At 39.2% G+C, this 22,924-nt stretch overlaps 4 protein-coding genes across 5 annotated transcripts; all 4 read left to right on the top strand.

Annotated features, from left to right (window-relative positions):
• Positions 1-2,368: 2,368 nt before the first annotated feature.
• Positions 2,369-12,012, top strand: LOC306838081 (hemicentin-1-like). The gene is made up of 11 exons (XM_079366031.1): positions 2,369-2,548; positions 3,814-4,089; positions 4,180-4,497; positions 5,047-5,268; positions 6,178-6,405; positions 6,498-6,761; positions 8,360-8,623; positions 8,727-8,885; positions 9,847-10,062; positions 10,265-10,504; positions 10,786-12,012. Exons 1-11 carry the CDS (start codon positions 2,491-2,493, stop codon positions 10,986-10,988), a joined length of 2,448 nt encoding a protein of 815 aa, XP_079222157.1. The 5' UTR covers positions 2,369-2,490; the 3' UTR covers positions 10,989-12,012.
• Positions 12,013-12,587: 575 nt separating this feature from the next.
• Positions 12,588-16,877, top strand: LOC306838083 (vascular cell adhesion protein 1-like). 2 transcript variants are annotated; one of them, XM_079366033.1, is made up of 5 exons: positions 12,588-12,820; positions 13,663-13,938; positions 14,165-14,488; positions 14,641-14,904; positions 15,172-16,877. In XM_079366033.1, the coding sequence occupies exons 1-5, from the start codon at positions 12,667-12,669 to the stop codon at positions 15,327-15,329; spliced, it is 1,176 nt and encodes a 391-aa protein (XP_079222159.1). In that variant the 5' UTR covers positions 12,588-12,666; the 3' UTR covers positions 15,330-16,877. The 2 variants fall into 2 exon arrangements, with proteins under 2 accessions (XP_079222159.1, XP_079222160.1); XM_079366034.1 differs by lacking the exon at positions 12,588-12,820 and adding an exon at positions 12,881-12,901.
• Positions 16,878-17,838: 961 nt separating this feature from the next.
• On the top strand, positions 17,839-20,296 carry LOC306838084 (vascular cell adhesion protein 1-like). The gene is made up of 5 exons (XM_079366035.1): positions 17,839-18,043; positions 18,675-18,941; positions 19,026-19,358; positions 19,439-19,693; positions 19,777-20,296. Exons 1-5 carry the CDS (start codon positions 17,992-17,994, stop codon positions 19,782-19,784), a joined length of 915 nt encoding a protein of 304 aa, XP_079222161.1. The 5' UTR covers positions 17,839-17,991; the 3' UTR covers positions 19,785-20,296.
• Positions 20,297-20,909: 613 nt separating this feature from the next.
• Positions 20,910-21,475, top strand: cmc4 (C-x(9)-C motif containing 4 homolog). Its single transcript, XM_079367191.1, has 3 exons — positions 20,910-21,054; positions 21,142-21,201; positions 21,284-21,475. The coding sequence occupies exons 2-3, from the start codon at positions 21,144-21,146 to the stop codon at positions 21,421-21,423; spliced, it is 198 nt and encodes a 65-aa protein (XP_079223317.1). The 5' UTR covers positions 20,910-21,054; positions 21,142-21,143; the 3' UTR covers positions 21,424-21,475.
• Positions 21,476-22,924: the final 1,449 nt, after the last annotated feature.

Genomic DNA, 22,924 nt, shown 5'->3' with positions numbered 1-22,924 from the left:
TCTGACTAACAAAAGGCTGACTTGGTTGATTTTAAGAGAAGCTGTTTAAAAGGCTTACGTGTTCATATTGTTGTCGCTACAATGACGTAGACCTATGCCTCTAATGGAGCTGCATTATTTGTCATTAAAACAACGTCAAAAACGCTCTTAATCATAAGGGAAGGGTAAAACTTCCTGTACCAGAGCGGTCACTTTCCACACCATTAGTCATTTCATGACTTGCTTTTGTAAACATCTGAACACAATTTATCCAAATTTGGACATGAAAAGGAATTGTGGGGGGAAATAATACCGATTGTGATCACACTGCAGGCTTAATAACGTTACGCAAAGAGGGAATGTGGGATGTTTTATTTGAGTTTGTCAGAAGTCTTTGTTTTCACTTCCTGTGATATTGTTGCATGGAAATACAGACAAGAGATAAGAGCCAAACTATTGGTAGGTGACCAGTAACAACAACTTAATGAACCGTAATAGTAACCCTCTGAGACTGATATGACTGTGAGCATAGACCTCCTGTAGTCAGAGTGGAGAGTGAAGACTAGTGCATGAGTGGTCTCCTTTGCTTTGAGTTTTTTTGTGAATAGGGAGTGCTTCAGAGACATGACTGGAATCTCAATGCTTGTTGTTTTAACCGAAGCCCCCCTGTTTGTCTCTCAGGGCCTCTCTTGTTGCCTATCTTCTTCTATCATCTCCTTCTGCTCCCATCTGATGGACTGCTGATATAACCTTTCACCCTAACTGGATTAAAGACAATGCGCTGAGTGCAGCTGTTTATTCTCAGCATTCTCACTTAACTTTTAAACTACAAACAAAAGCCTCTGCTTCTATTAATCTTTTTTTTTTGCTGGATCACAGGAACTCAGGGAAGATGTGATTCCCCTTTCACACTCTGTGACTTCCTGATAAATTTAAGCTTAAGCTCTCCAAAGAAATCCAAAGGAGATTCACCATCAGCACCAGTTCAGCAAATTTTAAAGAGGCATGAGGGGAATCTTTCCCTATTTCAAGGAATTCACCTCCAGTATATCCTGGAAAATCCTGTACTTATCAAACCTGAAATGACTAAAAACAGGATGTGACTAAATGCTGTGTTATGTGGAAATTCCACTATTGTTATAATCGTCTGGCTTTAGCAGAAGAGGCTATAACTGATAGAAAACTGTTCCTCAGTATGAAGCCGACACGTTTGATGAATTATTATGGACTTATTAAAGTAAAGAGTTTGTTTCATAAATGTGATTTGTTTTTAGGTTTGCCTTGTGTCTGTTTTTCTTTAGAACGCATTTTTGTGCGTTTTCTTTTTCTTTGAATATCTTAAGATCTTGATGAATTAAGTGATCATGTTGTCCTCCATATTTTGTTGTTTTTCAGTGCTTCTCTTTGGTTTTTTCCATCCCTAAAATCAACCAATGCATCAATCACTACTGTGATAATAACAGAGCATACTTTCTGTAACATTTCTGAAATCTGAAAGTGAACAGAAGTTATAACAATGTTTTCTGTTTGTTTGTTTGTTTTTATGTTAAAACACTCGGTCTAATAATATGCGATGGAAGATCTCAGTCTGTCTAGAAATGTGGGTGTTTGGATGTTAATCTATGCGCTGACCTTAGCAAATGTGGGCATAATGAAACCTCGCAGAATGCATTCGAAAAAAATTTGGACAGCTCAGCCTGATTGAGCAAAGGAGAATGATCACTAACATGAAATGTATTTAGTTTTATGGTACAGTCTTTTAGCTTGATGTATTTAAGTATTCGTACTGAATGTGGAGTAAAAATACAACCCCTGTACATTTAGGAGTAATACATACAAACCTTTATTGAGTAAAAGGATGACTTCCCTCTCTTTTTACATGTCCTGGTGTTATTCTGAATCTTTCCATTCTGTAAGAAATGTTTGACTTCTATATGTGCAGTATGCTTCTGTTTTTGGGGCAGTAGGGGGTCTCAAAAAGGAAATGATTGGAATAAGTTTATATTTGTAATTAGAGCAAATGGGCCCACACCAGAATCAGTAACAATCCATAAAAATATACAACTTTTATTCCTAAAAGAAAAGATTATGTGCATGCATCAAAATGGTTCAGTGTTATCTGCATGTATGTGTTTAGATAAAAAAAAATACAATTTCAATATATCATTTAAACTCAGTGGTTCAACAACCTCAACCATTCAATCATCAAAAAATACAAATTAGAGGCTGTGCTCACACAGAGAGAGAGAGAGAGAGAGAGAGAGAGAGAGAGAGAGAGAGAGAGAGAGAGAGAGAGAGAGAGAGAGAGAGAGCAAGAGAGCGAGGGGTAATAGAGAGATACAGAGAGAGAGAGAGAGAGAAAGAGAGAGAGGGAGCCAGTGTGTACCAGTTGGCTGTTGGCTGCACTTCATTGGCTTCCTGCGGATCAGAACAGAGCGACAGAGAATCCGAGCAGAGCTGAAATAAAAGACAAGAAAGACATTGTTCTGGTCAGATGAGGAAAGAAATCAAATGAGTGAAAGTACATCTATTGTTCAACTCTTTGTGGGGTTACTTCTCAGTGCGGCAGGTAGGTGCTTTTCACTTTCTTATATTTCATCTCCATTATGATCTATCTTTTTTGATGTACATTTTTCTATGACATTTTCCAAAGTATTTATTCCATTTAAATCAGCTCTGTGTTAAATACCCAGAAGTTTGCAAAGGCTGTATGAGCTCCTGCTTCTTCTCAGTCAGACATATGGTGCTCTTCAACAACAATGAAAGAGCAGCAGGTAAAATGGTTAGATGGCACATTAAGATACAGAACTGTGTTTAAACCAGAAGAGAGCAGTACAGCATGGGCAGAAAAGAGACAGGCAGCTGATTTATGCTACAAGAAGCACCTCAGTTAACCTAAATGGGATGTTAATAACTATTTAGAAGAAAGGGTTCATCCCATATTTCCCACCAGGGGGCTTTTGAAAAAGATTTGTAACCTTTATGGTAAACCTGCCATTCTTAAAAATCTGACGTTTTTGATCACTTTGCTTTGTAAATTCAACAGTTCATCTTTAACCATGTCTTATTAATGTCTATATTTCTGGAATCAATTCATCTGTAGGCCACATTAATTGCAAAAAAATTACCTGAACTGTTTTATTTTAAGTGAGAAAGAAAAAGTGAAACGCAAAAAAAGTGACTTCTTCACTCCTTTTTCACTCTTTACTGATGTGCTTTGGCTTCTTGTGCATTCATTGTGCTATAAACAAAAAGTGAAAGTGCTTCTCTTTATGCACACATCACAATAGCCTATTCTTTCTGAAATGAAATACTGTTTGGTTGGGAATGTTGCTCATAAAGCTTCTACTAATCATTACATAAGCAAAATCAGGATGGATTTACTTATCAGGGATGGTTTAGTTAGAGAAAGTCAGACATTTTCATTCTTTTTATTAACTCCAGCTTTCAGAATCAGAAATACTTCACTGATCCACAGGGGGTCACAGTTACTCTTACACACAATATAGAAGTAGAAATATATCAAGAGGAATAAAAATAGGAATACGATAAGAAGCATAAATACGAGATACAGCTATAATTACAACAACAGTGTTAAAGAAGAGAGCCTGTGAACCAGCTCATCTCATTAATGAATTGGTCATGTATAAAGTGCACATTTTTAAAAAATAAAATAAAAAATTGGCTTTAGCTAAAAGCAGTTAGCTTTCAGTCTTTGGTATTGGGTGGGCAGTGTATACTTGTAATCACCTCAATAAAAAGTTGTGATAAACATTTCTAATGTAGCAATTACTTCATGTACAAATAACTGCTTTCCCATGCTCTTGTGCATAGGTGCACATGCGTCCTGTCCCATTGAGTTGAACCCACCAAGTGTTGTTGTGAAGTATGGAGACCCAGTCTCAATCAACTGCAGCACATCAGAGACCCTGTTTGAAGGAATTGGCTGGGAGGCAACAAAAGGAGCAAAAGCCCTCCAGAATGTCACCCATCTCACCTGGACTGTGGACAGGCTGACCGACTGGTCCATCTCTCCCTACTGTTTCTTCAACCCCATGGAAAATAGTTCCACTAAACAGTGCTTCATTGCCCCAGAGGTTGTCCTTTACAGTAAGTTTAGCTTTTTGTCTTAAAACTGAACAGCATAATATTTGGACTTGGTCTGATAATATTCTCCCCCCCCCCCCCCCCCCACTCCAGCATTCCCAGAAGCAATCACAATCAGCGATTTCGAGAGTGTGTTGAAGGAATTCAAGGAATATGACTTCACATGTGACATCCCCAATGTAGCACCTGTTCAAAATCTCACTGCAAGGTGGTACAAAGGAGATGACCTCCTTCAGACAGAGACCTTTAACATTTCCAGTAAAGAGCCAGTCAATCAGACATCCATCCTCAGCTTTAACGCAACAAGACAAGACAGTGGAGTCCATTTCAGATGTGAGGCCCATATGGACCTGGGTCGAGAAGAGCTCAAATTTAATGTGACTTCACAGGACTATAATATCACAGTCCAATGTAAGTATACACCAACCATGTAAACATACCTGTTTGAAATCAACTAAAAGGCATATTTAGGTTATTTAAACTGGTTCATTTTATGATTTTCTACACTTAAGTGGAATTAATCTCTGATTTAGAGATTAGACAGAGATAATTGATTTGCTGGTATATTTTTAATTATCAATTAATGATGTCAGCAGGAAGAATTGATGACTAAGGAGATTTTCTGTACCTTGAAAATTGCGAATTTGCTCCTCCCATTAAACAAAATAAATAAAACAAGCCGAATTAGGATGATAGGTTGAGATCTACAGTACAAGTTAGGTGTGATGTTTCTCACTGTTGTGTTTTGCATTCTACATTTCAGATCAATGAAATAGCCAATATTTTACTATACTGTAATGTAACTCTATAGTTGTTCCAGCTGCATCTCTGCTGTAAATGATCTTCTCTGTTAAACATTCATGTGTCAAAGAGGAAAACGCGGACTTTTACTTTGGTTCTTGCAACAGTTGTTTCATTGCTGCTTTTCATCTGTGTTTTATTGTTTTTGATTTGGTTTAGTTGGACCCGAGCTGCAATGTTCTGGTAATGAGTTCTTGGTAGGGGAAACTTTAGAGGAGAAATGCCCGGTGGCAGGAAATCCAGCCCCCTTCGTCAAATGGCTGAGAGACGGACAGCCAGTAGATCCAACCCGCTCTCTGACCCAAGATCATGCAGGACTGTACATAGTAGAAGCTGAAGGCTCTTCCTCTATCAAAGTGGAACTCCAAGTTCTTGTCCTGTGTGAGTGTCTCATTCTAGACTTTTTTTAAAACCTAAAACTCTTTGGGTTGGGTTTCACCTGTGTTCTTTCATTTTTTGGGTTTATTATATGTGATTTTTTACTTTTATTATAGGATTTAAATGTACACATAGCTCAGCACAAATCAAGCTTCTGTGGAAAAAAGTGCACATAGTTTACCTTCAAAACTTTTAAATCAAGTGACTCTATTATAATAGTACAGAAGTCACTGAAAGGCCAATAGAGATTTGCCAACACCAGATACTTTAAGATACTTTGTAGTGAGCACCAGAAACTTGCTTTTCTTTCTCTTCAGGTTTAAAAGTGATTTGGCCTTCAAAAGAAGTATTTTCAGCAAAACAAGTATTCACAAGTTATTTCTACAGCCCAAATAATTTGTGGTATTGTTTAGCCCAAATAATACAACTATGAGTTACGTACATAATACACCCCACCAATGAAACGCCAATCACATGAGGGCAGACTATTAAAAGTGACCATACATTCATACATACTTCATACATTGCTCTCTGTTGACTCTGAGAATGGCTCCTTCTGTGTCAAAACGTCATTCTGTTTGCATAATTTTAAAATAGCTAAATTGACCATAAGTTCCAGAAGTTTGCCTTCATGCCATGATTATCTGTCGACTGTCCCTTGATGCACTGGTCAGGTGAAGCACAGATTCCCCCTATAAAAAAAAGATGTATTCATTTTTTAAATTCATTTTAAAGCACATTTAATTTGAAAAGTTAAAAGTACCATGAAATAGAACTATAGAATAGTACAAGTATCTCGAAATTGACAACACAACTTGGGTAAAAAATACTATGATTCGTTTCATCACTAGTGGTGTATAGTTTTCCCAGCGTACGTTAAAAGCTTAAAAATTGTTTTCTTGTTGTTTTTAGATGGACCAAAGTTGTCATGTCCAAGCACTTACACTGCACTGGAGTATTCTCCTCTCAATCTCACCTGTACTGCTGAGGGCTTTCCTGAACCTGAGATCATCTGGTACAAAGATGGCGAGGAGGTGGATTTTTCAGACACCCTAACAAGAAGGAAAGCAGGGCAGTACATTGTCACAGCCTCAAACAAGCTTTCGAGTGTCAACCGCTCAGTGGAGATCACTGTCCTGTGTAAGTTATTTTGACAATAATCTTAAATACCCAGTTTAGAATTATTGATTCTGTATCTACTCATTATTTATTTGACCTATGTTGTCCTCTAGATCCACCATCACCGATTGTTGAGCTTGAAGACTCTGAAGTCGACGTTGGTTCCACTGTGTGGTTGAAGTGCTCCTCAACGGGCAACCCACGACCAAAATATTTCTGGGATTATTATCGTACCGACAATGTGGTGGAGGACTATGAGGATGGAGTGTCCCGTCTGCTCATCCATAATGCTACTGCATTCAACATGGGCCTCTATACTTGTCATGCCTGGAATGACATGGGAAATGTCTCAGAAAGAGCAAGAGTCACAGTAAAAGGTGATCAATCTACTATATCATACCAGTAAAGCATTAGCATGTTGGTAACATCATTGTGACTGTGTCAAGGACAAAAAAGGCCATGAGTATGGCTCTTTTGGAAAATGCTATTGTGTTATTTGCAGCTCGAAAAGACTATGATAAATGACCACAACCTATTGAGTCAAAAAAAAAGGTCCTTACTTGCCAACACAAAGGTTTCTGACTTTCAGGTAAATCCAGGGGTATGCAGCTGACAGTCCAGCCAGAGAGCCTTGCTCAACTCACAGATTATATTAAGATGATAACATGATTTAAAAAAATGAGGGCTAGTTTTGGTTTATCTTAGTTATAATCCTGATTTACCGTCTCACACAGCTGCTATCTTCTTTAGCATCCTGCCAATAGTTTACAACAATGATTTTACACCTGCCTTATGCAGTTATGTTATTGTTTTGAAATTCTATGTCAGCATTTTGAATTATTTCATTTTTCTTAATGCAACAACAATCCTCTGGCGTCCAAGCACACTTGGAGCGAGCTTGCACAGCAAGTTAGAGACATTTATAGACAGTGGTGCAAATGCCTTGTGTGTCTCTGTGCGCGTGCGCGCGCGCGCGTCTTCTACTAGTTCCCATGTCGAGTCTAAGTTTTCCGAGGGTGACGTGGGTGGGGGGGCTTTTTTTCCCCGAGTTTCCTCTTCGTATATGCAGAGCTGGGAGCTGTGCTTGCAGCCATAGCTTAGCTTAGCCTTCTCCCTAAACTATCAACATTTGGCCGCTGGTTCGTCCCATGCAGCAGCGAGGGGAAGGCAGAAGTTAAGTGTTATAGAAGAAGGTCGGCAGTTGTAGGAAAATCCTCGGAGACTTTTTTTTTTCTTTTTCCAATGGATGAAATTAAGTCTCTTCGTCTTGTGACAGTCTTCTTAACTTTAGAGCTGCTGTCCGTTTCTAACGGGACGGGACCGAGTAAGTGATCATAATGTTATATCTCCTGTTGAAAGAGAAAGGATATTCTCCATAGACCTTTAGGGAACAAAAAGTTTCATTGTTTATGTCTGTTTGTGTAGAATGCTGTATGATGGTGACGAGTTAACTTCAGAAAACTTAATATTAATGTTAGAAATGGCTGAGAGGTCAACATTGTTAATGAATGACATAAGCCTTTTAGTTACAAGTGTTTTTGTTAGTTAGTAAATACAATTACTTTGGTAATTTAACGTGTTTCTAAATGGTGATAATAATGCTTTTGTATGCATGTATGAATGTCTTGTATTTTTGATACAACCCAGTTTCTCTGAATTACTTGACTTAAAGCACTATTCTGTAGTAAACTGTTATAAACCTACATAATGGAACACACATTACAGAGATATTGATAAAGTATAACAGAGATATTGATTGAATATAACAGAGTCAAGCACAAAGAATAGTAGTCAGCAAGTGTTGACTTCTTTAAGGGAGGGGTGTATCCTTCCTGAGCCCTTTCCTCTTGCCTCCCTCGCTTTTGTTCAAAAGTATTTCACCACAGCACTGGAGGTGGAAATGTTGTGTTAAGATAATGAATATGTGCAGACTTGGACTGGAATAACAGTCCCGCTCCCACTCTGTGTTCCACAGGTGCCAAGCAAGAATGCCCTATTGAAATCACTCCAGACAGGATGATGATAGAATACCAAGGAAGAAATCTGAATGCAACATGCAAGGCAATATCCAACCTTTCAGGCAATGTTAAAGAAATATACTGGCAGGATGAGCAGGGCATCAAGACATCCACCAGTTGGTCTGCTGACACCCATAAAGACTGGGATCCCAGGCCTGTTTGTACCGCCACCTTTGAGGGCATAGGATCGTGCCAGAAACGTTTAAACTTCACTCTTTACAGTATGTATCTTGACCTCCCTCACAACTTGCTCTGTCACCGTCTCTGAATGTGTTTCTCAAGTTTTTTTTAACTCTCCTGATTTCAAATCTTCAATCAATTCAGAAACCCCGGACAGCGTCTCCATCCTCACAGTGGGTAACGTAAGCTCTGTGGTGGAGGCGAGAGAGTTCCAGCTGCAGTGTGATATCACCAACGTTGCCCCAGCAGGAAACCTGGCAGTGCGATGGTACATAGGGAATGCAACCATTGAACCACTGAAAGGTAGGAGGCATTTCTTCACGCATGTCCCAACTTCTTATAAGCCCAAGGATACCTATCAGTGATAGTGAAACTTGTACAGGAGTTGATCGAAAGTAACTCCATGAATGGAGATGATCATGTGTGGATTGAGTTGCTCATTTGAAGTTTGAACATTTAATATACTTCCTATAATAATAATAAATTTTATTTGTAAAGCATTTTTACAAATAAAATTACATTTTTAAAATCTCAAAGTGCTACAGAGTTTAAAAGGATTATTTCATTTATCTGTATGATCCCTAATTTCCTTGATTGATAAGATGTTGGTCTTAAAGCCCTCTGTATGAAAGGTTTGTGAAAGGTAACACTAAAGGAGTGTATGAAATCGTCCAATGACCTTACTATATGTCATCAGACATAAAGGAAACACGCTATATATGCTCTGACAACAATTCAGCCAGTATGTCCTTCTAAGTTTCACTTTCAGTTTGGATTGGTCTGTATATGTTTTTGCCCGGAAAAGGTAGGCGATTATAAAGTGTTGCAGGGATGGAAGCGGGCAAGCTAACTGGTTTACACATAACTCATTCTACGCGGCCTAAAAAGCCTCTGGATTTTCTAACGAGCAGAAACTTGGTGGAAGTTGGATGATATTGGAGATGCTTTTGAAAAATGGAGAGAGAGGTTGGAGCGCAGAAAGGTTTCAAGATCGATGAAGGACCGGCTAAACACTGAAGCTGTTGTCTGCAACATGGCAATTTTTTTGGACTGCGTTTCCAATTTGAAACACTTTGTGTCAAAGTTACGTATTGCTCCTTCAAGCATAAAGGCTGATGTAAAAAAAAACAACCCTTGTTTCTAATTAAATGAGCTCTATCTGTATCAGACTTTGACTCCTTTAAAGGTACTTTACAAATCAACAGATTGTTTTTTTTTGTTTTGTGGCAAAACTCTTGACCAGGTCTGTGCTCATGTTCCTCAGAGTCAATGAGAGTGACGGGCTGCCTGCTCGAGAACAACACAGACTGTGATGTCGGTGTCATCCGATCGCCTGTGAATGTGTCGTCGACTATCAGCGTCGCCCTGAACAGAACACACAATGGAGCTGAGCTCAGATGTGAAGCGCAGCTGGACCTTGTCCCTGTAGGATCTGAGCTTCCTCCGAAGGTTTCCAGCCCGCTCAACATCTCTGTCCACCGTAAGATCACATTTACATTTGCTTTAACTTTAACTGAGAGTTCATGCCTCTCACATATTCCTGCGTTCTCAGTATTATTGTATGCTTTTTGTTATGTTGTTATTACAGACAGAAAAAAAGTGGAAAGTAAAACCTTCTTTGAATTTGGGACATCATAATGACACATTTTTGACCTCGCACTGCTCTGTTTGTCTTTCAACAGATATGCCTGTCATCAACACGACAAAACTGGCGAAGAAAGTCCCAGTGTTCAGAGGTTATCCTGAGGAGCTCGTTTGTGAAGCTGATGGCAACCCTCCTCCACAGATTGTGTGGGTCTACGCAGACAAAGTGCCCCATGTGTCTGGAGACATGTTAATAGTGTCTGAAGCGGGCCTCTACAACTGCACGGCCACCAATGAGGTCGCCTCCACCTCCTTTGAGGTTGAAGTGATTTTAAAAGGTAACACGTTTCATTCATTCATTTTGAGAACAACTGCATATCTTCCTGAAAAGAAAAAAAAATTGATCATGTCTAAGGGTTGGTGAGAAATCATAAATAGATTATGGTGATTGTTTATTTAAAAAAAAAAAATCAAGTACCAAAGCGCAGCTTCAACTGAAAATGAATGCAGATGAATCTAAACATTCACAAAGCACTAGTGAACATGAAGTGAAGCCTGGTGAGACGGAGCTCTCTAGAACTTGTTCCTAAACACTATCATGCTTCCTGTTTCATGACAGAGGACTACCTTCCCCTCATCGCTGGATTCGTGGCAGTCACGGTAGTTGCCATCTCCATCATATTCGTCTTCATCTACTCCATCTACTACAAGAACACCAAGATGCGACGCTACAATCTGAAAAACCCCAAACTGAACACCCACAATGGAAACGTAGCTCACAATGGCTGGGACATGCAGTTTCCTATGACTAAACTGCCCTAGCAGCACATCTGTGCTTGCACAGAAATGTAAAAGTTGACCACTCTGAATGAGCTGCATCTCTACGCCAACAGCAACTTCAGTGTTTTAAAAAAAAGAAGCCACTCAGAAGGCGGGCTCACGCTGGCCTTTTGGAAATGTATTCCTCCAAACATCACACTCTGTTTTGCCACATTATATACGTTGTTGTTGTTGGTTTTTTTTTTACTGCCTTGCAACATTGGCTTGAGATGCACAGCTTTATATTTACTACTGGATTTCACCTGTTTTCACTGGATGGACAGAAGACGAGGAGCAAAGACTGAAAATTTTGTCAGGAAAAAAACAGGCAACTGTTTTGAGGTTGTTGAGGAGCCCAATGGGAATTTGTTGCTGTGTTGATGTCCTCTTTTAATGTACTTTAAGTCAGATATATGTATGCTATATTGTATGTTATTATTTTACAAACCAAACCATGCAAGGGATAATCTAAGACCGCTGTGGTTTTAACAGTCATGCTAACAGGAAGTGCACTATGTTTCTAAAGGTGTGATATTGAATCTGTGAAAACTAGACCCGCTTAGCCAAATTGTGTGAACACGTTTTGCTTGTACTATTCTTTCACTGGGTTTGTTTTTCCATCACTATTCTTTGAAAGTCACTCTGCACTTGTTTTTGAGCTGGTGGCATTCTCTGTGCCTGACCCTCTGCAGTGCCATGCTGTGCCAGGATCTGGCCTCATGGGAGACACTGTCTTGTACCAAAAATGTGTGCTTTTATATGACTGACTGCAGGCGCTGCACCCTTCAGGACTGTATGTTCAGGATAATATGTTGTGTAAATGAAAGATATATTTATTTGTAGAAAAAAAAGGCATATGGAAAAGGGACTGCGGTGCATTTTTAAATGTAGCAAATGATTGGAAGTCTACGTCCGACCCGCAAAAGAGGCACATGAGGTAGTGATAGACATTTGTGAATATGGCTGTAAATATTTGTGACCTGCGTAAAACTGTATTTTAATAATAAAAACATTGATTTTAAAGTGATTGCTTATACTTAGACCTCAACCTTTATTTTTGTCTTTCTGGATGGAGGAAATTTACTTTATAAACGTAAATAGTCTTATACAACACTCATTTTAGAGTTTACATTAAGGCCGGACATTTGACCATCCTGCACTCATGTTTCATCTTTGACAAACTAACAAGAGGAATTCCTAAAACTCACAGCACCCTCTAACACCCTGTAGAGGGTGCTGTACATGGCCCCCTTTCAGATACAACATGCGGCATTTTGGTGCAGTCGGAAATAATAACTACAACATCTTTTCAATAGTAGATAGGGAGTTTTCTGATACTTAAATTACTAATTGAGCCTTTTTAAGGGGTCAAAGTGCGGGATGGATGAGCTTGCATTTTCTTTTTGCCATGAAACTCACTTTTCCACTCTTAATTCTATTCTTCACAAACAAGTTACTGTCTCCATCCACCTTACTACTCAAATACTAAAGGAAAACAAACAAGGATTATCCCAAATGTTGTCTTATACTTTTAGGACATAATAACTGTAACCCAGCCCTAAAAACGTGTGGCCATGCCCGCTTCTTACACGCTGGACGTGTACACAACAGGACTTTACGTAGCCTAAACGTAAATGCATCACTGGATAGATTTACTTTTCGGGACTTTCTGTTTAGGTGAATGAAAAGGAAAGAGAAGGCACGCGCGACAGACACTTTTTGCCAACACCTTTTTCAACTGGACCCTCTTGAATCTGACTTTGAAGAGCAAGCTTCCTGGCACATCGGTTGCACAATGTTGTTCTTGGTTCTGATCTGCTTGATAACGCGCTCAGGTAACGCAGCCGACATTCACGTTTCTCTCAACGGAGCTCTTTTCGACTTCACTTAAGCGCAGACATGCAGTCACGTTACAAGTTAGTTTTTTCATTGAGTCTTGATAAAGTCAAAGGGACATGGTTTACTTCTAAGAGTGGCCTACGCCCATTGCTCGTCTGTCTGATCTGACCTATTGATTATTTGTTGTTGTTTTTTTTTTTTTTTTTTTAATCAGTGTTTTTCACATTTTCACCCGGCATGTTTGAGTGTCCCATCTCATGATGCCTTTAGTAGTCAGTTTACACTTGATTAAAATATTCCCAATTTAATAAAAAAGAGAACACACACGAGGATTAGTTATGTTAAATAACTGGTTTAAAACAGTGATTCTCAAAATGGGGATCGGGATATTCTTGACCAAAACAGTTAAACATTGAAAATGCGAAAAAAATGTGCTTATTTCAGCCGATCATTTTCTTTTGCCTATTGTGTGTCATACTGCCTGTGTTTGGTGAGGCCTAATACTGAGCTTGGCTGTGCGTAATGGTAAATGTTTAAGCATCTACAGGGACAATGGGGGTACCGCAGTCTTTAGCACCATCATATTGGGGGTCGCTGGCTGAAAAGTTTGGGAATCCCTGGCTTAAAACACTTTAGTTTCCCACCTCCATGCTTTTGGAATTATTTTCAATGTCGCGTTTTAAGAGAGACATATTTCCGAAATATTGTTGCAAATGCAGTTTGGTAGTTTAAACATGCATATTGTTATTCTGTTATCTGTGAGATAGCTCGAATGACAAGCCAGGACTGCTTTGTTTTATGCTGTTAGTTGGTTGTAATGCTGACTGTGCTCTTCTAGGACATCCTGTGAGTTCCTACTGTCCAGTTGAGTTGAGTCCCGCCACAGCTGTGGTTAGATTTGGAGATTCCTTCACTGCCAAGTGCACTTCATTATCTAACCAGACAGAAGGAATGGGCTGGGAGTCTACAATAGGAGGCACACCCCTTACACACGGAGTCACCTCTGTTCCCTTAAAAATGGACCCTGTCATGCACTGGACAATAAATCCACAATGCTTCTTAAATACGAAAGATGGTGAACAGTGTTCTGAATTCCTACCGATCACAGTGTATAGTAAGTACCCCTTTTACAGGGGATTGTTTTTGAACAGTCCCCTTCGAATCATTGTGATTTCATGATCTGTGTGGTGGCATTGAGTTAGTGTTGGGATTTATCTTTTACATGCTGATGTTTTTGAATTGTCCTCCTCCAAATCATCACCCTTATTCAACCATTACTTACAATAGATTTTAGAGTTCAATTTTTTTTATTATCAATTTGTCCCTTTTGTCTTTTACAGAACTACCAGACAGTGTGTCTGTTCATGAAGAGGATCCAAAAGGCCCACTGGTGTCGGGCCAAACATATCGTTTCCAGTGTGACATTCTAAATGTAGCACCATTGAAGAATCTCTCTGTGAGCTGGTACCAGGGAAATGAGCTCCTTAATACACTGACATCCCCTGTCAGTCCAGATGTAATTCCAAATAACGTGTCATATTCCCACTCTATGAAAGTCATTTATGATGATAATGGGACAGACATCAGGTGTGATGCAAAGCTGGATATACAGAAAACACGTGTTTACACAGTCCAATCCAAGCCACACAAATTGATTGTCCTGTGTAAGTTTTTTCCTCCCTACAATCTTTATTTAACCATCACAGTTGGTGAGTTACCATTAGATATTTGTTAACCATTCTTTGACTCCGTTTAATTCTTCCTCTCTGTTTTTTTTCTCTGTCTGTCTGTATTTGAATTTCATGTAAATCCTCAGACCCACCCTTTTTCATGGATTCTGCAAATGAGACGCTTGAAATTGCAGCTGGTAGTAAAATGACTTTGAATTGCACTGCGATGGGAAACCCTTCACCCAGTTACAGCTGGCATTTCCCAGACAGCATACAACAGACAAACGGGAACCAAAATGAGAATCAACCCTTTTTGACTCCGTCCTTCGAGCTTCCGGGAACTTATAAATGCACGGCTTCTAATACCCAGGGCAACACAAGCAAATATTTCAGTGTCATCAAGGCTAAAGGTAAGATTACTAAAGCCACAACATTTCTCATAGTGTTCCCCTTTATTAAATGTCTTGCAGTGCAAATCATTCTGTGATTCACCATGCTGTTGTTTTCCATCAGGTAGTCACCCCGGGACCACTGCTGGGATTTTAATGGCTGTCTTTTTCCTTTTAGTCTTTATTTTAGGATGTGTCGTTTATCACAAGCAGAAAAACTCTTCTGTTGCAAGACCAGAACAGATGAGCTGAGAGTGAGAATTTAACAAAAAATCCCTCCTCCCACAGGGAATCGCACAACCTTTGCAGCCCTGGTTGGAGGATTTGTGTCCCTGGGAGCCCTGCTATTTGTCGGCGGACTCTTTTTCATGACACCTGAAGGCTCATTTGCTTTCAGCAAAGGCAGCTATATCAAAGGTCTACCTACCTCATCCGGTCCTGTATGAGACTGTTTTTTTTTCTTTTTTCAAATTCAACTTTGCATGGTATAACAGGGGCAATGTTATTTACTAATGTTTGTTTTTCTCACATATAAAAACACAAGAAAGCATGGTACTGTACCTAGATGGGCATAGTACTTTCTGCATGCTCAGTTGGTGGGCTTGGCTGGCCTTCAAGTCGTGCTTGGTTGCTGTAGCTTTAAGAATGCTTGAAACTCCGCTTAACAAAAAGATTATAGCAACAAATAATACCTTTACCTGGCTTTAAGAATTTTGTCTCTTGAACAGTTACTCTGTGTCTAATCTGGTTGGGTGCATGTAAACACGATGACTGCATTGAATTACTTTTGAACCAATGACATTTCTGGGGTGCTACTGAGCTTTTTTTAGAGCTTTTTTTGAGCTGTTTTTAAACGTTATTTTATGCCTTGTGTATTTCTATACAATGTTTTAAAGTATGAGCCACTCTAATCACACTTGTGTCCACACACATCAGGAATATGTTTCAATATCAAAAAGTCCTGATAAACCCACTGTCCAAAAGCAAAGTGACTTATAGGGGATGATATATATATATATATATATATATATCACTAAGAAGCTGGTATCAAACATACAACATGAGACGGAGCCTGCACAACACGGACAGAAAATGATTGGACACATGAATTTGAACACTTTTAAGGGCCACTTTGGACACTGGGTTTGTCAGCTGACTAAGTGTTTTCCCCCTTGTGGCCAAAGGGTGAATAGATGAGACGTCAGGGATAGCAGTATGTCTCTGGTATGAGATTTATTTTTAAAAACTTGCTGATCAGTCATTGGTCAGGTAAGATTTAATGGTACTTCTGCTTGAAAAGCGGCGGAAATATGCTTGGGTACATTTTTGTATTTTTTCTGACAATCTTTTCAGAATCAGCAAAACTAGCTACAGTGAATACTTCTGTGAAATGGGGCACAATGTTTATAGTGTGACTTATTCACTTGTTGGTGTATGCACACATATATTTTTATACGTATGAGTACAACTCTTGAATGTTAGAATATTTTTGCACTGAAACGTTAACCGTGTCACTTCTAGGGCTGGCCAACAGATTAATAAATGGAGACAATCAGTTGCTTTGTTGAATGTACCAAAAAAAATGAACCACTAGCTGATGTGTTAGGAAGGCTGATTTATGTTGATAATCCTTTGCTGGGAAATGCATTAAAACTTCTGTGTCAGATAAAGTGACTTAAAAGTGATGTGTTCATTAGCAGCTTGTTTATATACATCAGATGCTAAAGTAGGCCAGTTTCTCTGTCATCCTGAGGCAGAATACTGATTGAGGCAAAGTCAAACCAGAGTCTTTCATGACTGTTTTGTCTCACTGCCAACTTTTGTTACCCCCACCCCCTCTCGCTTTCTTTTTCACTTATTCAATGTGGCTTACATGATACACCGCCGAGACTGCAATACTAATTAGTAGCCTACTGAACTAACTCAATGTAAAGGAGAACATTTGTTGTCCTGCCTACAGCAGCCAATATAAACCTTTTATTTCCAAACCGTCATCTTTGAGTTCAGTTTCTGTCATTCCTGTAAAATATTTCTGTTTGTGTACGCTCAAAAAGTGTTGCTATAACAACCTGGCAAAGCTGATATTGCTCAATTTGTCATGATGTTTAAACAAATGTGCCTAATATAGGCACACAGGCTTAACATATTGCTCTTGAGGGCTTGAAGCAGGAGCAGAATATTACAATTGAAGGAAGCAAGTGTTGTAATTTGCACACGATTCTCCGCAGGGATGTCTAGAAATCCATCAGAAGCATCTGATTACATGTTCACTTGTCGAGTTGTGTTCAGAGCAGCTAGGCTGTAGCATTCTGGTCACAGTGTGAGTCTAAAAAGCTACATGCGGCACAACGACAACACTCCTTCCTGCTGGGACTCACAAAAGCATGAAGTCCAGAAGCAGTAGGAGTCAAGCAGCAAAAGTAAAAACCGGTTTATGTTCCAAACAAGTCATGGTTTGTCAAGAAGATGAGGAGTGTTGATTTAAAACATCAACTGACCACGCCTTTGGCTGGAATGATAGCGAGCCTAACAAAGCATCAAACCTATGTTTTGTTTTGTTTTTGTATAGCTTTAATCACATTAATCTGTATAAAAGGGATTTACCTGGGTCAAAGGTCATTGTAGCAGATGTACGGGAAACAAAAGTTATTTGAAGTTGAACTATTTCTTGTAATAAAATGTATGGGATACCATTATTTAAAATGTACTGAAGGTTAAGGCCTACTGATAAAACGTCATCCACGTTTTTCACCCCGCAAACTATATTTATATATATATATAGTTTAAACTCATTGTAGCCTTTCTATTATTCGAACTTTTTCCTGTGCTGTTTCATTGTGTCCTTTTTTTTTTTGCTAGTGGTACATTTCAAGTCCTACTAAAATGTGTCTAAGTTCAATGCAGTGCAAAAGGAATAGGCCGTGTTTTTCTCAGGCCTGACACCTGTTAAATTTCCCTCTTTCCTTTCTACCCCCCACCCCCAAAGTCAGCTGGGATTGAAGGGGGCCCTTTTGTTCCAACATAGTTCCCTGCAGAGTTGCCAAGTTTGCTCAAGTTGGATGTTTCTTTCCCTCGCCGCTTTATCGACGGATCAGTGCAGAAAGTAACATGGGGACCACATTTCTCTCATGGATTCTGAGCTTTTGCATGTTTTGCTCAGGTAAGGCTTGAAGTACACTGGGTTTTTATGGCACTTATTTTGCGATTTTTATTGCATTTATTGCAGTAGCATACTCGGAAAAACGAAAATGTCGAGAATAATAAATGCTTAGTGTCAGTCCATGTCATTTGGTCGGTGAAAATAAAAATATGCAGTGACATACGCGTAGGTCGTTTTTGTTGCGGTTTTAGGAAAGGAGTAGGCCGAGGTTAAACCGCAAATGAATAAACTGTCAAACACAACTATAGTGCAGAGAATAGACGCTTTACATGACAGAATAAAAACGCTGGTAAATTGTTCATTAAGTTTTCTAGTAGCCCACAAATAAGCACCAAGTAGAAATTCCAACAAACTTCCAGTTAAACTTTGTACTGCTTTGTACAGATTATAAACAAGACTTAGTAGTGTTCATGTTCTGTTGCTTCAACAAAACAACATTATTAGCAAGATTGCCAAAAACGTGTTATTGTACACATACATATTAACCTTTGCTTGATAAGTTTACTTTGTGTGTTGTAACTGGGTTACATAATAGGTACATACTGCCTACTTATGCATTTAAGTGCTCCAAATGGAAAGAATAGAGTAGTGGTGATATTACATTGATGAAGACTTTGGCTGTATGTCTCAGTGTCAGGTGAAGGTTGTTCCCTAATCCTCAAGCCCTCCAGGGTGGTGGTGGGCTTTGGGGAGCCGGTGTCAGTCACCTGCGAGGCCGCTCGCCCCGTCCGTGTCCTGGGTTGGGAATCGGCCATCAGTGCTGCACACACTCAACAGGACTTGTCTGTCCAGTGGAAGGTGGACAGTCTCATCGATTGGATAGAGGAGCCCATCTGTTATGGAGTGTTTTTCACAGCACCGAGACAGTGTGAGGAGAAACTCAACCTCGTCCTCTACAGTGAGTCCTGTTTTAGTTTAGACGATGGGTGACCGAGGGAAAGCTGTATGAATGAAAATTGAGCTTTGCGTCTTCTCCATTTAGAAACCCCAGACAGTGTCTCCATCAGGCCTGTGAACCACACTGGCCCCATGGTGGAAGGAAAAGAATACCAGCTGCTCTGCGAGGTTCAAAACATTGCTCCAGTTCAGTATCTAACCCTGAGGTGGTACAGAGGACAGACTGAAGTTTACAACCACTCTTTCTCTGACCTCACATCCACCTCCCCTGTCCAAGTCTCCTCTATCCTCTTGGTCACACCTACCAAGGCTGAGAATGGAGCACAGTACCGATGTGTGGCAGAGTTGGAGCTCGGACCAGAGGGACCTAAACCACCTCCTACTGTGACCTCAGAGCCTTTAAATGCCTCTGTGTACTGTAAGTCATAGATCAGTCTTTTACAAGAGCTGTCATTTGTTGAATATGTTACATCTAATCCTTTTCATCTTTTTTTCTAGTTCCCCCAGCGTTTCTCAATCCTGAACCAGAAGTATTGGACCTTATAGAGGGTGCTGAACTTACATTAAACTGCACTGCCACTGGAAACCCTGCACTTGTGTATAGCTGGCAGTCCTCACATCCCATACCAGAGAGGATGGAGGATGAAGCAGTTCTTACCTCCTCCTCCCTGATCCCAGGGACTTACACCTGCACTGCCTCCAATACACTGGAAAAGAGGAGCAAGCAGTTCATTATCAAGGCCGCAACCAAAGGTAGAAGAGACCTAGGAGGGGCAAATATTCCAGTCGTCTATTCACAGTAAATCCTAATCACCATCTTCTTTGTTTATCCATAGGTGCTTGAAACAGGATGTTGGGATGGGACAAGATGACCACGTTGGATATACAATTCAACCAAGGAGACTTTACTGCTGCAGTTTAGGATACGGAAATGAAAATGCATTTATGACTCAACCGATATTTATGAAGCGATAGAGAGCATATTTAAGAAAGCATCAGACAGAAGTAACTCTCTTGAAAAGAAAAGATCTTAATACTTTGTGTGATAACAGTCAATTAATTTGTCTGTATTTTCTCTTGAATGTGGTCTGTGAGACATGGAAGTGGAGGATGTTCACTTTTTGTCCTCTCCATGTGATATCCTGTGTCTATTTTATTTTATTTTTTTGCTAGGCTAACTATTGTATTAACAAAATGATCTTGTGACTTTGCAAACATGTAGCTCCTTTACATAGCAATCCTTGCTTACAAATTAATGTAATACTGCAAAGGTAATACCAAATGTTTAAAGATCAACATATTACTGTAAATATGAACATTTACCTATCTTTCTGAATAAAGTTCAAATCAACACTGTGTTTTGTTCTTAAATACTTTATGCCTATGCAGATATAAACGAGTACAGCTTTGTATAGTGCAGTTAAATAGCTGCCATGTGTGACTGCTAAACCTCCTTTTTAATTTGACAAAGGGCCTTAAGGGGAGTTTTCTTCATGTGATGCAATATGACGCTTTTTGCATCACATGAAGAAAACTTTCAAGCAAAGAAAAACTAATTTTTCTCGTCTCAGGGCAAAATGAGGGTTGGATTCACGACCATTCAACACTACTACCATGTTTCTAATGATACAAAGCTTCATGTAAATGGGTGAAGTATCCCTTTAACCGACAGCACTGCAGGGAAATGTAATACTTCCACATTAAAGCAGAGCAGTTTTCATAATGATATGTATATGTTGGGGCTTTAAAACATCCTTAACAAGCGCTATTAAAACCTACTGTATAATAATTGTATCATAAATGTGTCATATAATCTTAATATAAATTCATATCATGTGTTTTATGCAGCCTAAAGTCAATGTCAGTCGAATATGTCCGTTTTCACTACTGTAGTAGATGACACACTGACTTGGGACCACCAGGTGTCGCTGTTTCCCTTTTTTCCCTTTAGAGACGCTACGATTTGCTGATGGACGTCACGTGATCACAACATTGCCTGGCGTTGGGTATTCATTAAGAGGAAGTAGCATTTGGCAGCTAACATGAGCAAATGACCTTACCTGGACCTTCCCAGCTTCCTTGACACATAAATGTGAAGACCTGTCTATTTTCAGGTACTAAGTGACTCATTGTCTGGTATTTGTTTCCAAACTACGAGTGAAAAACATTTTACGTGTGCGTTACGAAGTGTTTCTCTTCAGGTATGCCACAGAAAGATCCATGTCAGAAGCAAGCATGTGCAATTCAAACGTGTTTACAAGGTAAATAAAAACGTCCTTGGTATCGTTTTGTGCGACTGAAGGAAAGTTGAAACATTGATCCGATTTGATTCTCTTTCTGCAGCTAACAAATACGTGGAGAGCATGTGTGAGGATGTGATCAGAGAGATGAGACGGTGCTGTGAGACTCAGGCTGGAAAGTCCATCTGCTGCTCCGGATTCAGGGACTCCTCAAACCCCCCGAAGAACAAGACTAATGCATAACTCCATGTGAAGATAGATCAATAAAAAACTTTGTGTCAGTGTTTCCATCTAATGAGCTAGTGCACTTAACTATTTTCTCTTCTCAATGTACTCTTTGAATTCGACTTGGTTGTTTTGACATCGAATCAAAGAGATCTCTGGAGCTCTCACACATATATGAAGTACATCTGTCAATGTATTATCCCTTACATACAGTTAAGATTCTAATCTTTCACAGTGTGGTCTGAACATGTTTGATCTGAGCCAGGGATAACCTCAGAACAAGTGTTTAAACTGACTGTTTCAGAGATCAAGGAGAGTATTTTTGCTATTAACACCACCTGTTGTTTGAGTAAAAACATCTACTGGCATATGTATTATTTTTCAGTAGACATGTAACAGTCAAGAGGATTTAAATGTATATTTAAGCTCACAATGGAAAGAGCTTCTTGCCTGGAACTGTTGGGATATATTCAATAATCGTTTATAAACATGACCATGAAACACTGTCCTTGTGCTCTAGATCATCAAAAGAATCCTATAAATACCATCCGTAATCATTATTAATTCAACAATCAACTCTTGGCACACATCAGAATTTCCCCATGACTCATCCAAGACCAACAGTGCCTGTCTCCGTGGGAACCTGGGCGCACAAGGTGGAAACAAAGGCAGTTAAAAAAAAAAAAAAAACACAAAAAATAAACAGACATAACATGTAGTGTTTCAATGTTCCAAGATGCCCTTAAATCAACTTTTGAAAAAAAAAGTGCCAATGTACATTCTTCGTACCTGTAAAAAAAACAAAAACGATAAATACAAATAAATATTATATTGTGTATATATGGTCCTTGTTGTCAAAGTTAAACATGTATGTTAGACAAAACAATGACATTAAGGGTGTTTTTACTGCTGTCAAATTGTTTTAATTTTACCTTAACAGTAAAGGTAGATATTATTGATAACTGTGTTTAAGAAGTCAAATTGTTTCACCCCATATGGCTCACAAATGAATGTTGGAAACTAACATGCTGTCAAAAAGGGTATTTATTAGAGGGAGATTCTTTCAAACGCAAACCTCCCTTGCCTTTTCATATCATTTAGTCCACACCCTGTTATCAAGTATGTGGCACATGTTGGTGCATGTCAGCAATGATACTTCTGTGCAAAAAAAAAAGCCCAGCACAACCATAATGAACACACAGGCAAGGTTCTTTTTGGGCTGCTTAGAGACATAGGATCATTGGACTCCAACTGTGTGGGCAGACTTGATTGACATTCTACCTGCTGTTTTGTTTAGGCTTGAAATGACTCAAGCTTGTTATTGAAAGATACAGAAGATAGATTTAAAAACTATCATTTTTCTTATTCAGTAAGAAAATAAGTCTTTCAGGCTGTTTGCCAGAAGTACATTATTGATTGAGTGGGTGTTTATGTTTGTATTTTTTAATTTTCAGAAACAGATCCAGTCAGAATCAGAGTCTTTAGCTGTTGAAGTTCACCAGAAAATGCTTCCCTGCTT

This window comes from Symphodus melops (genome assembly GCF_947650265.1).
Source record: "Symphodus melops genome assembly, chromosome: 17".
NCBI classification, from domain to species: domain Eukaryota; kingdom Metazoa; phylum Chordata; class Actinopteri; order Labriformes; family Labridae; genus Symphodus; species Symphodus melops.
Note: the sequence above shows the minus strand (reverse complement) of the source record. Positions and strands in the feature narration are given on the sequence as shown.

Coding starts and splice junctions, on each gene's coding strand:
- LOC306838081 (XM_079366031.1), top strand. CDS start 2,491: ATGAGTGAAAGTACATCTATTGTTCAACTCTTTGTGGGGTTACTTCTC. Junction 5,269..6,177: donor ACTCCAAGTTCTTGTCCTGT/GTGAGTGTCTCA, acceptor TGTTGTTTTTAG/ATGGACCAAAGTTGTCATGT. Junction 6,406..6,497: donor AGTGGAGATCACTGTCCTGT/GTAAGTTATTTT, acceptor GTTGTCCTCTAG/ATCCACCATCACCGATTGTT.
- LOC306838083 (XM_079366033.1), top strand. CDS start 12,667: ATGAAAAGGAAAGAGAAGGCACGCGCGACAGACACTTTTTGCCAACAC. Junction 12,821..13,662: donor CTGCTTGATAACGCGCTCAG/GTAACGCAGCCG, acceptor GTGCTCTTCTAG/GACATCCTGTGAGTTCCTAC. Junction 14,489..14,640: donor ACACAAATTGATTGTCCTGT/GTAAGTTTTTTC, acceptor GTAAATCCTCAG/ACCCACCCTTTTTCATGGAT.
- LOC306838084 (XM_079366035.1), top strand. CDS start 17,992: ATGGGGACCACATTTCTCTCATGGATTCTGAGCTTTTGCATGTTTTGC. Junction 18,942..19,025: donor ACTCAACCTCGTCCTCTACA/GTGAGTCCTGTT, acceptor TTCTCCATTTAG/AAACCCCAGACAGTGTCTCC. Junction 19,359..19,438: donor TTTAAATGCCTCTGTGTACT/GTAAGTCATAGA, acceptor CTTTTTTTCTAG/TTCCCCCAGCGTTTCTCAAT.
- cmc4 (XM_079367191.1), top strand. CDS start 21,144: ATGCCACAGAAAGATCCATGTCAGAAGCAAGCATGTGCAATTCAAACG. Junction 21,202..21,283: donor AATTCAAACGTGTTTACAAG/GTAAATAAAAAC, acceptor CTCTTTCTGCAG/CTAACAAATACGTGGAGAGC.